Source organism: Heptranchias perlo, chromosome 17, assembly GCF_035084215.1.
Source record: "Heptranchias perlo isolate sHepPer1 chromosome 17, sHepPer1.hap1, whole genome shotgun sequence".
Taxonomy (NCBI): domain Eukaryota; kingdom Metazoa; phylum Chordata; class Chondrichthyes; order Hexanchiformes; family Hexanchidae; genus Heptranchias; species Heptranchias perlo.
Window position 1 is genome coordinate 38318351 of NC_090341.1, and position 12620 is coordinate 38330970.

Below are 12620 nucleotides of genomic sequence, written 5' to 3' on the forward strand. Positions count from 1 at the left end.
TTCAAGAAGGCAGCTCATCACCTTCTCAAGGGCAATTAGGGGTGGGCAATAAATGCCGGCCTTGCCAGCGACACCCACGTCCCATGAACGAATATAAAAAAAGCAAAGTTCAATGCTGAAAAATGTCAGAACCTACACAAGCAACAGTTTCAAAAATTCCACTTACTTTATCTTTTTGTTGCTGTTCTTTTTGCTTGCATTTGAGCTTACTTTTTCTTTGTCAGGCTTATCTTTTTCAACTTTTTCCTTCTTCTCTTTTTTTGGAGGTGGAGGTGTTGCATACTGCTGTGCAACTTGTTGTGCAACTAGCTGTGAGTTTATTCTTGGTTTTCTGCAATTAAAAAAGCAATACATTACCTTTACTGTGTGCGTGCATGATCCCACTACTGTGTGTATGCACTCCTACAAATACAAGTACACATACACACAACGCGGTAACTTAAGAGTGTAAAACAGGAAGTAATTAAACTATGGCTAAAGACGTTATTTTGCGAATACATCTAAGATCCCAAACACAATTTTGACTCTTAATTTTCAGATCATCATCCAGTCACCTGTCAGCAAAAGTATGCTGGGACAAAAACTTACTTGCCCAAGAGAAGTTCTTCGAGTCATTGTGCTACAAAAACACTCAAATTTTATTTGTGAAATAATGCTCCATATCTATACTACCACAGTACTACTTGCATTTATGCAGTTTTATCTATAGGAAAAACATCCTAAAGTTGCTTCACAGAGCTATAAAGAAAAACAGATGCTGAGCCAAAGAAAAAGAAGATTGGGGCAGTGACCAATACCTTGGTCAAAGAGATAGGTTTTAAGGCTGTTCTTAAAAAGGAGGAGAGAGTGGTGGTAGGATTTATGGAGGAAATTCCAGAGTGTCGGGCCTAAATGTCTGAAGACACTGCTGCCAATGATGGGATGAGGAGAGGGGAGAACACACTAGAGACTGGAGTCAGAAGATGATTTTGATGCGAGTGGGGCTGGAGAATATTACAGAGAGGAAATTTTAAATTTGAGGCGTTGGGCAACCGGGAAGTCAGGTGTCAGGATCGGCAGGCAAGGAGGTCACGATATGGGCAGAAGAGATTTGGATGAGCTAAAGTTTACAAAAAGTGGCAGATGGAAGGCCAGCCAGGAAAACTTTGGAGTATCAAGTCTGGAGGTGACAAAAGTAATCCTTTGTATTCGAGCTTCACATAAGTTAGGATTTGCCTTCATTCACAGCGAAGCAATCCCTTTTAACACATTTGTATTCTGTGTAACCATTTTGATCAAGTGATCTTAATCACCACTTGCATACAAGGCCTTCTTCTGAACCAGTCCCTTGAAGGAGAGATAGCTGAGACTTCAAATTACAAGAACACAGAACAAAAGGTCAAATTTAACAGCACTGTCACTGGGATTTTAGTAAAGCTCAGGATGGGCACGTGAAATTTGCCTGCCGAGTCCATTTATACTTTTAACACCCAACATTACTATTACAGACTGGAGAGCACATTGTGAATTATACAACACTAGAAAATTAAAGTTGTTTACTGGTTTGGCACTGATGATGATGGAGGCAGTGAGGTGATGGGAGTCAAGAGTATCACACAGGAAGTATATTCAATATCTACGTGCAAAACAAAGTAGTTGTCTGAAGTGTAAGAATCTTGTCACCACAAACGCATGGATTCAAATAATTTTAGTTTACTCCAAACTAAATTCAATCCCCGGGGGTCAAATAAATACCTTGCTTTTAAAGACCCTTTTCATTAATATTGATAGCACAGAGTATTCATTAATCAGATATTCTGCTAAAGGCTGGTTGTAAAATAAGATGGCTGCAAAACCATCCCTTTGTGAACAAGGTGAAAGTCCACAATCTGGTAATGTTTGAAGACAGAGGATAGCTGTAATGCCACATCTCAACAGATTATAGTTGTGGCATCAAAACAAGTGAATCTCTTCCATTGATATCCTAAGCCTTTAAGATGCAGCTTTCCTGGGTACTATGGGTATTTCAAATATGAAAGCAGGAGCCCCGCTTGGTCGAGCTGATCTTTCAAGAGTCACGCCTTCAATTGGATGCACTGAGTCCAGGGTGCAATATCTAGCCCTCCACTTTGTTGCACAGATCATGTCTGCCTGCAAAAGAATGAACCGATACACTGGTCTAAAAGTGCCAAAGAAAGCAGCGACAGCCAAAATAAATGGTGGGTTTGGATCTGTGCTTTTAATGGAAGGGGAAAGACAGATAGCCAGAAAATAAGTGTACATCAATGGTCATGGGTGACTTATACGCTGGCCTAACTCATCAGGATCAGTCCTTGGCTTTGTGATCACACAAATTTTAGGGCCTTTAAAAAGGAAGCCCTGAAAAAATCTGACCGCACATCCTTACCAAGTAGTGAGCTGTTCACTTCATAATCATTTTATGACCATTTAATGTTTTCCAGAATGAGTTTTTTTTCCTACAGATTTTAAAACAGAAGTTGCATTTGCAATTATAAAATTTAAAGCAAAGATTGCTTAACATAATCTCAAAATTAAAATCATCAAGCAACGGTTGGGTTCCTTGTCAAACTCATCTAGGACTCAAAACTTCTTACCCAGTTACATTTTTGGGTTTTTGCATGGACCACACAACCCCTATGAACCAGAATGTTCCTTTACCTGCCTAATATTTAGATAAACGTAGCAAGACCCACAGGAGAGAACTTTTATCAGTGTACTCTCGCTCAATGGATGTAATATATGCTGCTGCAATATAAACCTACAACCTGTAGGTTCTGGCTGAAAAGCTGCCCCTCAAAATGACTAAGGAACCATGGTCCTGCCCGACTCATATCTTGAAAACAGTTATAGCTGTCAAATGCAATGTCTGGAAAAAAGATCATCAGGATGCCAATCACAGAACATTTGAATTGAATGCAATGGTTCGACCCATTGATCTGATCCAAACATCTTATTCAATTTGTGACTGCAGAAAATTACCCCATGTCAAATCAGCTATCTGAAACACTGCTTGAGAGTGTAGAGGTAAGACTCTGCACTCAGACGTTAGCATATCTGACCACCCTCAGTCCCACAGCAACAAGAAACATTAATGCTTTCTGCAGACCCCACCATAATGTACATTCGCCTGCAGATTGATGATTCAACTCTCAGCTTTTACTGTTAACCTTGTGACCAGCAAGGAATCAATAAATCATCCATCATACAAAGGGTGCTTAATTTCGTCACACCTTTCTCAGTTTTCGCTTGCTCCTACAGACGTTTAACCTTAAGCTTGGCATCATGTAACCATTACTATTGCATCCTCCATCAACAAAATGTGTATTTATCTACCCAATATCTAATCTTCCCTCCTACACTACTCCACTTTGATTGAAAAATTTGGGTGTACAATTAAAAAAATACTTCAAGTACATTACAAATCAGCAAACTGGTGCACATTATCCAGGTTTACACCCAAAAAATGAGCAATTAGGCAAGGCAGTAGATAGCTGTTGCCATCTACTACACTGCATTTCAGCATTATTCTGACTAAAGCAGAGGAAGAGGGACAAGAAAGATAACTTTAAAATTTTAGAATTATGAAATCAAGAGATTCAACCAAAAAGAAACTGCTTCCTTGTACTCACTACACAAGCTTGAGTCTTCACAGCAAGCTACAATGCTATTTCAAAACCATCACCTTGTGTTTGGATTATATTGATTGGCAGCTTTCAAAAGCATCTGACTCTCAGCTTTAATGTCATTACTGATGTCGTCTTAATAAAATAATCTGTAAAGCACAGAATAAAATTAGCTCTGTCATTCACTTCTCTTAATCCAATTATGCAGTGTATTCTGCATCCCTGCAGCTGTGCCAAACATCAACAATACATGGAGAGCAAAAGAAAATGATCAGAAGATTCAACACCTCCTGATATGGGTTGAGAAAGGCATTCATGTTACGAAATCAAAAGTGCACTAGACCGAGCACTGACGTGTACCACGCCTTCATAATCAATGCTCACTTTCTTTACAATTCTCATCAGTTCTGTTCCACTTGATACAGGATGCAAGTACTTAAAAATGACTCACTGTAATCGAACAGGCACAAGTTCTCTAATAAAGGGACACATAAGGAGTTACCGTAGAAAATTGACTGCAGACCAAAAAATGCAATTTTAGAAAATCATTGGTTTCCCACAACAAATTTGGTCATCTACACCATTTCTAAACTGAAGAATGGTTTTATCAATTTTCCAATAAAATCTCTGTTAAACTACTCAAGACTTTTCTAAAAAGGGTCCTATTAACAAGTTACATTTAAACATTACTCAACCGTGGAAAATTTCTGCTAGGTTGAATAGTTATGAACAAAGTCAAAACTTAAGTACTAAACTTTTGAAATTAAACCAGGAAATAAAACTTAAATCAAGTTCATCGAAGCTAGAAATGCTTGTCTAAAGATATTCACAGTTCATGAGCTTGTGATTGCCATGTTTTATGTAATTGAATCTTAGCTGATCCTCCTGCTATGCACTAAAATTTATACCAACTTTTAGAAAGTATCCCTAGTAATGGAATGATCAGAAAGAATGGAGTACTCTAAGCCAATTATAGTATTACAAGAGTCAGCTCAAGCATACAATAAGATATGCCTATGGCCACGGGTTCCATACAAATAGCAGTTGTATCCGTTTCTACTCCTGTATTTTTTGTTTCCAGGTACAATACTGGACACCTGAAAATATAACCAATCTCCTTAAATTTATCAGGCCATCTTTGTAATTGGATTCTAAAGTCCAATGTCTGTATAGTTAAATTGCTCATCTCAGACATCCGTTGAAATGAGCACACCGTTATAGTTCGAGCTCTTTCCGAATAATAGTTCTCATTTCAAATCTCGTGTTCAAGCCCCTCCGTGGCCTCCCTCCTCATTATCTCTGTAACCTCCTCCAGTCTGACAGCGTTCCTCCAATTCTGGCCTCTTGTGCATCCCCCAATTCCTTCGCCCTGCCTTCAGCTGCATAGGCCCGAAGCTCTCGAACCGCCTCTTTTAATCTCTCGTCCTTTAAAACCTTTAAACGCTCCTTAAAACCTACCTTTTGTTCATCAGCCCGAACGTCTCCTTCTTTGGCTCAGTGTCAATTTTGGTCCTGTGAAACACCTTGGGGCGTTTTACTACGGTAAGCGCGCTATACAAATGAATGTTGTTGTATTTCATGAACAGCAGTTTCCATAACCAAAGTGCCTTATAATTCAAAACCTGTGTCTTTATTTATGCTTGTAAACAATTTTACAACACCAAGTTATAGTCCAGCAATTTTATTTTAAATTCACAAGCTTTCGGAGGCTACCTCCTTCCTCAGGTGAACGATGTGGAAATGAAGTCCTCGAAATGAAGTCGCATTTATAATTCACAGAACAATGCTTGGTGATAACAGACAGTTTTTTCAACTGCCCGTTGCCAAGGCAATCAGTGTGCAGACAGACAGGTGTTAGTGTGTCCAGGGTTTAATAATTAACCCCAAATTGCAGTATATTGCTTATTGGACAATATGTGAGATACCCACATTCTATCATCTTTCTAATGGCAGAAAATAAAGTCACATCGATGCATTCAGGCTCAAAACTACTTAACTAAGTTTATTTACATATGAAAAGATTTAAAGCAAACAGATACAGCAAGGTGATGAATGACCACAATATTTGAAGTTAACTAGGTCCAGTTCATATGGGGTTGAAGTAACATTTTTTAAAAATGCATTTCATAGTCTCTTCCTAGCAAACTCTTCTTCTATGATCAAATTATTTTCTTCTCAATGGACAGGCAATTAAAAAGAATTTTTTTTTTGTCACTTAAACGGACACAGTGGGAACTGTGGCTTCCCAGCTGTGTAATAGCCTGTTTTTGATACCGGACAGTGGGGTTTCAGCCTAACTACAATGTCTGTAGCAACTATTAGTGTTTCAAGGAAGCAATGAATTTCATTATGAGGGAATCAACTTTTAAAGAAAATCATACAACAATAAAAAAAACTCATAACTGGATATATCTGTCTCTCTAATAGGACATATTAATCAACATAAATACTGAGGAGATTGCAAACCAAATTGAATTGAAAAGTCTGAAGTGATCTCCATATTAGAAATGGGGACTTGCTGAAAGGCAAGTTGCACCTTTACTTCACAGGAAATGTGACTATTTTAATAAATATTTAACAAATTTGAAAAAAATACCACAATTTTATCTTTTGATTTTCTTTTCCTTTGAAAGTGGTTTGCCATGAGAAGTTCTGATTCTGGAGTCGCTCACATTATTCGAGTCTCAGCCATAATACTCTAAATTCTTAGATTTTTTTAAAACACATTTTTGCTTTTTTTCCAGAAATGTACATTTTAAAATCACATCAGATCTATTTTATGAAGCTAAGTAGTTATAATTTTTATAATTTTGGACAAATAAAAGTCTCAAATACAGTCTGTAGTAATTCACCTACCAGAAGGATAAATGTTTGAGTTTTATTCAATTCATATAGCATCTCACCAAGATTCCTTTTAAATTTAAAATGTTAAAGAACTGATTAACATTTTAGTTTTGTTCTCTCAATTTGTTCAACATGTTTGCTCAAACAGTAAATGCTGAAAGACTTGCATTTATATAGTGCCTTATCACATTTCTCAAACACATCCCAAAAACGCACATGAATTACTTTGAAGTGCAGTTATTGCTGTTATGAAACCTGCCAATGACAGAATGGTCTTTTCTAATACATCAACCCTTTTCCAATCCACCAGCTCTTAATTTAGAAAGCCAAAACTGAAGAGACAGAAATACAGTTCCATTTGGCAGCAAGAGATTCAAGCTCCACTCCAGAACTTGAGCACTTAATCTAAGCTAATATTCAGCACAGTACTGAGGGACTGCTGCATTGTCATAGGTGATGTCTTTTGAATGAGATGATAAACCAAGACCCCTTCTGCCTATTAAGGTGATCAGTAGTAGCAACGAGCAGCGGCAGCAGCAGAGGGAAAGAGCAGCAAGTCGGGCCAGCAGCAAAACGATGCAAGTCTGGATTATTTTTAATAAATTGCTATCACCTCAACTACCGTCAATAGTCTGCTCTCTCTTTACGACAGTCTGAGAGCTGTCTGAAAGCTTTACAAAAGCATTTTATTACAAAAACAGGTTAGCCTTGGCTCAGTGTTAATGCTCTCATCTGTAAATCAGAAGGTTGTGGACTCAAGTCCCATTCAAGAACAAAATCTAGGTTGACACTCAAGTACTGTACTCGAGTGAGTGCTGTACTGTCAGAGGTGCCGTCTTTCGAATGACACATTAATCAGAGGTCCCCTCCACCATCCCAAAAATGCATAATGTGAATTACTTTGAAATTCAATCACTACCGTTATGATACCTCAGATGGGGCTTGAAAGATCTCACGGTATGATTTGAAGATCAAAGGAGTTCTCCTGGTGTCCTGGCCAATATTTATCCCTCAACCAACATCACTTAAAAAAAAGGCTGGTCATTACTCTCATTACTGTTTGTGGGACCTTGGTGTGTGCAAATTGGCTGCAGCATTTCCCTACATTACAACAGTGAGTACACTGCAAAAGTACCTCATTAGCTTTGGGACATCCTGAGACCATGAAAAGTGTTATATAAATGCAAGTTTTCTTTCTATAAAGGATTACATGCTCCTCTGTTTGCAAAGGAACCATTAAAAGTTACTTTTACAAAACGACTGCCGCTGCACTGTCATTTTAAGTTTTGTTCCTTTACACAAGTAGTGAATATTACACGAGAAGCGAATATTACACTAGAAGTGAGTACTAAACATACATCTATGAACAGGCATATCAAGCAGATGATATACAACTGCTGGATGCAAATCTCTGCTTAAGAGTTGCCATTTCCAACATAACTTCCACGCAAGACAATTTGATTGAATCCGAGAATCATTATCATGAATGAAAAAAAATTCCATTTGTAAAGTATCTTTCATGTCCTTAAGGAGCCCAAAGGTGCTTCACAATGAACTACCTTTCAAATGGAGTGTTTTGTCAGCAGCCAGCCAATTCACGCATAGTAAGCACAGGACTGATTGCGCAAAAAATTCATATTATCAACACTCAATGGCAGAATAAATCTCATACTAGAATGGGATCTATCCAAATCTATATATCAAAAACTACTCTAGATACAAAATATATAGTTTGAAAATCCATATTTTTGAGATGAGACGAGGCAGGAGGGCAGGCGAGGTGAGGACGAGAGTAAAAGGGCACGTCTGTCTCGGTGGGGGGGGGGGGATGTGAGAATGCAAATGTTATCTTAGCTGAGTGGGGGGGGGGTCATTTTCCCATTTTGATCAGGGGATCGTGGGATTGACTTTTAGAAGGCCACTTTCAGTTTCTTCATTCACTTCAATTTTCTAATCATTTTCACAATTCATACATTTTGCATCATTTTAATAAGTTGTGTCCCTTCTTTTAAAACTCAATTTTTTTTCTGTTGCATGATTCCAAAGTGGGCTTCTAACTCTGGAGTTTCCCCACGTATTCGCACCCAGAGACACATGCATTTGGGGCACAAAGCAAATACATGGATTAAATGAATTTTGGGTGTTAGTGAGTTATGCGCGCAATAACAATGCATCCAAATGTCTCGTAACATTATGCTCACAGGGCCACCTACAGGTACAATACCTTTTGTATGTTGTTACCACGCAACATTTTAAATATAGATATCCTGGAAAGTCCATTCCCAGAGATAGAAAGCGAAATGCAGGAAAGAAAGGGAAGAGTCAAAAATGGAAGCATTGTAACTTCAATTCAAGAATATGTGCAGGAAGCAGCACCAGAGGCATCAATGTAACATAGGAAGAGGTCAGGAAGTGAGCCTAGTAACAAAGGAAGAGGTTAGAGAGTGGGAGAGTAAGGACAAACACTATGCATCGGTCCTAATCATCTCTAAAGATATATCCCTCCTTTGAAAAGTCTGAGGAGTTTCAAAGAGGTCCGACTACCTGCAACTGACTCTCCCAATATCTTTTTGGAAAGAAATTTTGTAAATAAGGATATGGTTTCAGAGCCATCTTTAGGTGTGTTTAAAGGGAAATATCTTCAAGCAACAACTTCTGTTCCAAGAACCATCTGAGATACTGACACTTGATGATCCACTATTGACTCTGGGAATAAATCTAGAGCAAGCCAAATTTCAATCAGTACCAAACTATGTACTGCCAGTCATGAGTCTATTGAAACCAGAGGAAATAATTTGCTGGTTTGGTCACTTGCTTTGCTTGAAGTCAAACAGCACTAGCAAGGATGACAGAGGGGGTGCTGAAATGGAGTAATTTTGGAATTACAGATTCAGCAGGCTGTATCAGTCAGCAAAAACACCTCTGTCCCAGTCTTCTGAACCAACAGGTTTTGCTTGGTGCTGTCAATTTTCTTTGTAACCTGGATCTGTGAGCTATGCTTCTTAAAAAGATGCAACTTCACGACATAAAAGATCAAGAGAAGCCACAACTGGACATTCTGCTGGGGGAAGTCAGCTTAATTTCAAAAATTTACATAATGCTGCTGAATAACAAACATATTGTAGCCATTACTCACTTAAGTATTCATAAGATTCAATGCTGATTTTAAAACGAGATCTCAACACTATAGAGCCAAAAGCAATTAAAAGCAGGTAAAACCTATCTCAAACAAAAATCACTGCCCATTACAATGGTGAAAGGCCCTACCTTCACTTGACATTCACATGTGCACTTCCAGCTCAAGGAAGTGAATGGGAGGAGAAGCGAAAATACCTTGTTGAGTATTTCAGCACCACAACCTTAGGGATGTTGAACTCAATTGCAAGATGCCCACTACCACATCAGCTGAGATTATCTAATCAACACCAAATAGGAATTAAAACTAGAGTCTTCTGAGAGAAGAGCATTTGCACCTACAATTCTCAACACTAATGCAGGCCCTTGATAGAGTAAAAAGTTTGAAACTACGCTCTGCAAGATATTGATTTTTCTTGAGATTTCTCACTGAAAAGATTTAATGAACTTCGTTTTAGACTGAGCAGCATAAACCTTGATGCTGGACTGCTTGGCCTGATAGCCAGATCTCGTCGTCCCATACTCTCCATTGTTCACAGCACCAACTGCTAAGTTCAAACATCTTAATAATGTAAAATATAGCTCTTTACTCAAGCATAAATAGCAGATCAGAGAGATATCCAACCACCAATTTAACTAATGCCATTGTTTTGGGTAACAATTGAAAATTTTAACAATTCTTTAAAAAAAAACTGTCATGATTCAGATAGCATGCATTGTACAATATTTTGTAATTTACAGGATTTGATTTTTTTATTCCATGTAATGAAATGTTCAATTAGCCCAAAGAACACTTCATTTGCAATCACTTTAACAGTCTGGGATACATAAGCAGATTTCACACCCTAGTCATTTATACAATATACTTCTAGTTGGAATGTAGACCTCATTTGATTGAAAACAAGTTTGAGCAAAAAATATTCAGTACTTAATGTTCCATGAAAGTTTTACAGAAAAATTAATCTATACAGTGGACAAATCACAATTATCTATCAGAATAATTTAACGATTTAGAAGGGAATTCTATATAACTGAAGAGATATTACTGTTTTAATAGCATATACAAGGTCAGTCTAATTAAAATCTCAGTTACAGTTAAGGATCTAAATCCAAATACTAACTACAATAACTTGACAAAAGAATCAAAATCCCTCAATTATAGTCTGCTCAAAAAGAATGGAGGAATGCCAAATAGACTGAAGTAGGCAGGCTCTATCCTGCTACGGTGTCTACAAGATAAACAGATCCATAGAAAGATAATATACTACAAGTACTAAATCTGGAAATATTCACCAAACTTAATTTCCCCAGGCCATTTGAATGTTAACATTTATTTTTGATTTCAGCGGTGCTGTACAATCCTCATTACATCAAGTGAGAGTCTGGCATTCCTTATTAAGATAATCAACCAATTTTTATTGGAAAAATCAATAGCATTTTAACTATAATTAACTTTATTAACATTTAATGGCCAAGTTTAATGAGTTCATGCTCTGTACTTAGCAACTGTTTTGCCATGACAGGAATGATTAGCTTGCCCTCTCCCAAATACAAACACACCCACTTTCTACAAGGAATCCAATTTATGTACACACTGAAACTGACACGACTGGTATCTGAAAGTTAATTTGCAATGGAACTTAAAACTACTATAACAATAATAGTCCCAAGTTCTAAGACGATCGAATCACACACAAGGTCCAATTCAAGTAGCACAAAGCAATTTAAAGATTTATAATCAATAAGTTCCCAAATATCAATACAAAAGAATCTAGAGAGATTAGAAGACATTTCACCTCTGGGGCCCAGCCCACAAACAGGATGAATGTCACCTTTCTCAGTTGGTTGTGAAGGTTTATGTAAAATCGAATTGGACAGGCTCACTCCACTTGCAGTGAGCGTAGGACCATTGCCCAAAATAACTTAATTTAACACTTACCTCAAAACAATTTTAGAGGAACCATAAAAGGAAACGTGGGAAATGCAAAATACATAATAGTGCATGTGCACTTTGGAAGTGAGAGTTATTGAGGAATGAAAGTGTACAAAACAAGCACTTTCCACTACAAGTGTTCCCTTATGTAGACTGAATATTTCATTTTTTTTATTGAAGGTGCAGGTCCCACCAATTAAGTGACATCATATTGATTATTTTAGGGGCTTTCCTGCAACACAATAAAATTGTATTGTGTCTTTTTTCTTTTAAAAACATTTCAACAACTGAATTGTTAGCACTAAAATTGTTGGAACAAACAGCTTCCCCAAAAGATATCACCAAATTAAATGGTGGCATTCACAGACCACCTCCTGACAAATACATTAAATAAAAATGAATCGAAAAACAATTGTGGTAAAGTGTTCATTTTATACCCTTCCATTTCCCTTCAAGACACATTTGGTAAGGCATTCTAGAGTCAACTGTTCAATGTATTTCATCCCAATTTTAGCATGCAATATTGGCATTAAACATTCACACATATGGTGTAACTGAGAAGATGTTGCAAGCCTCAGCACTGTCATCTTTCAACTTGATGGGCACAGAAACAAACCAAAACATTCCACATGAACATTCCATGTAAATGCTTTATTTTCTGAGAGGCTTCACAAGGTTGACATTTCAGTTCTATGCCACGTGTGGGAAGAGAAGAGAAAGTGATTTGTGTGATCAAAGATATTATTGCTGAAAAATGAAACACTTACTAGATTCAACAGTTGGTTTCAAAAGTGTCTGCGTGGGGGAACCCCTGCAAATATTGATACAATCCAGTGAACCCCTGTCTAATGCCCAAAAGACAGCTACCCAAACCACCCAAGACATCTCCTCAAACCTTTTTCCCCCGCCGCAACCACTCTTAAATTGAACATCAAGTGCAAAGAGCTCATGGATATCTTGCTCTCTAAAATTTAGACCATTTGTGCAGCTGCATCCACTGCGCTCTACTCCTTTTCTGAATGGAATACATTAATCCCTGCTGGGAACATGCACATGAGCATTTGGTGACAACAGCATCAAACTTG

At 37.7% G+C, this 12620-nt stretch overlaps 1 protein-coding gene across 1 annotated transcript in view; it reads right to left on the reverse strand.

Annotated features, from left to right (window-relative positions):
* The window catches only part of LOC137334254 (RING1 and YY1-binding protein-like), a 91050-nt gene that overhangs the window by 21845 nt on the left and 56585 nt on the right, over positions 1-12620 (reverse strand). Inside the window, exon 3 of the mRNA XM_067998905.1 lies at positions 167-331. Coding sequence (XP_067855006.1) covers positions 167-331 — 165 coding nt within the window. The remainder of the gene's footprint in view (positions 1-166; positions 332-12620) is intronic.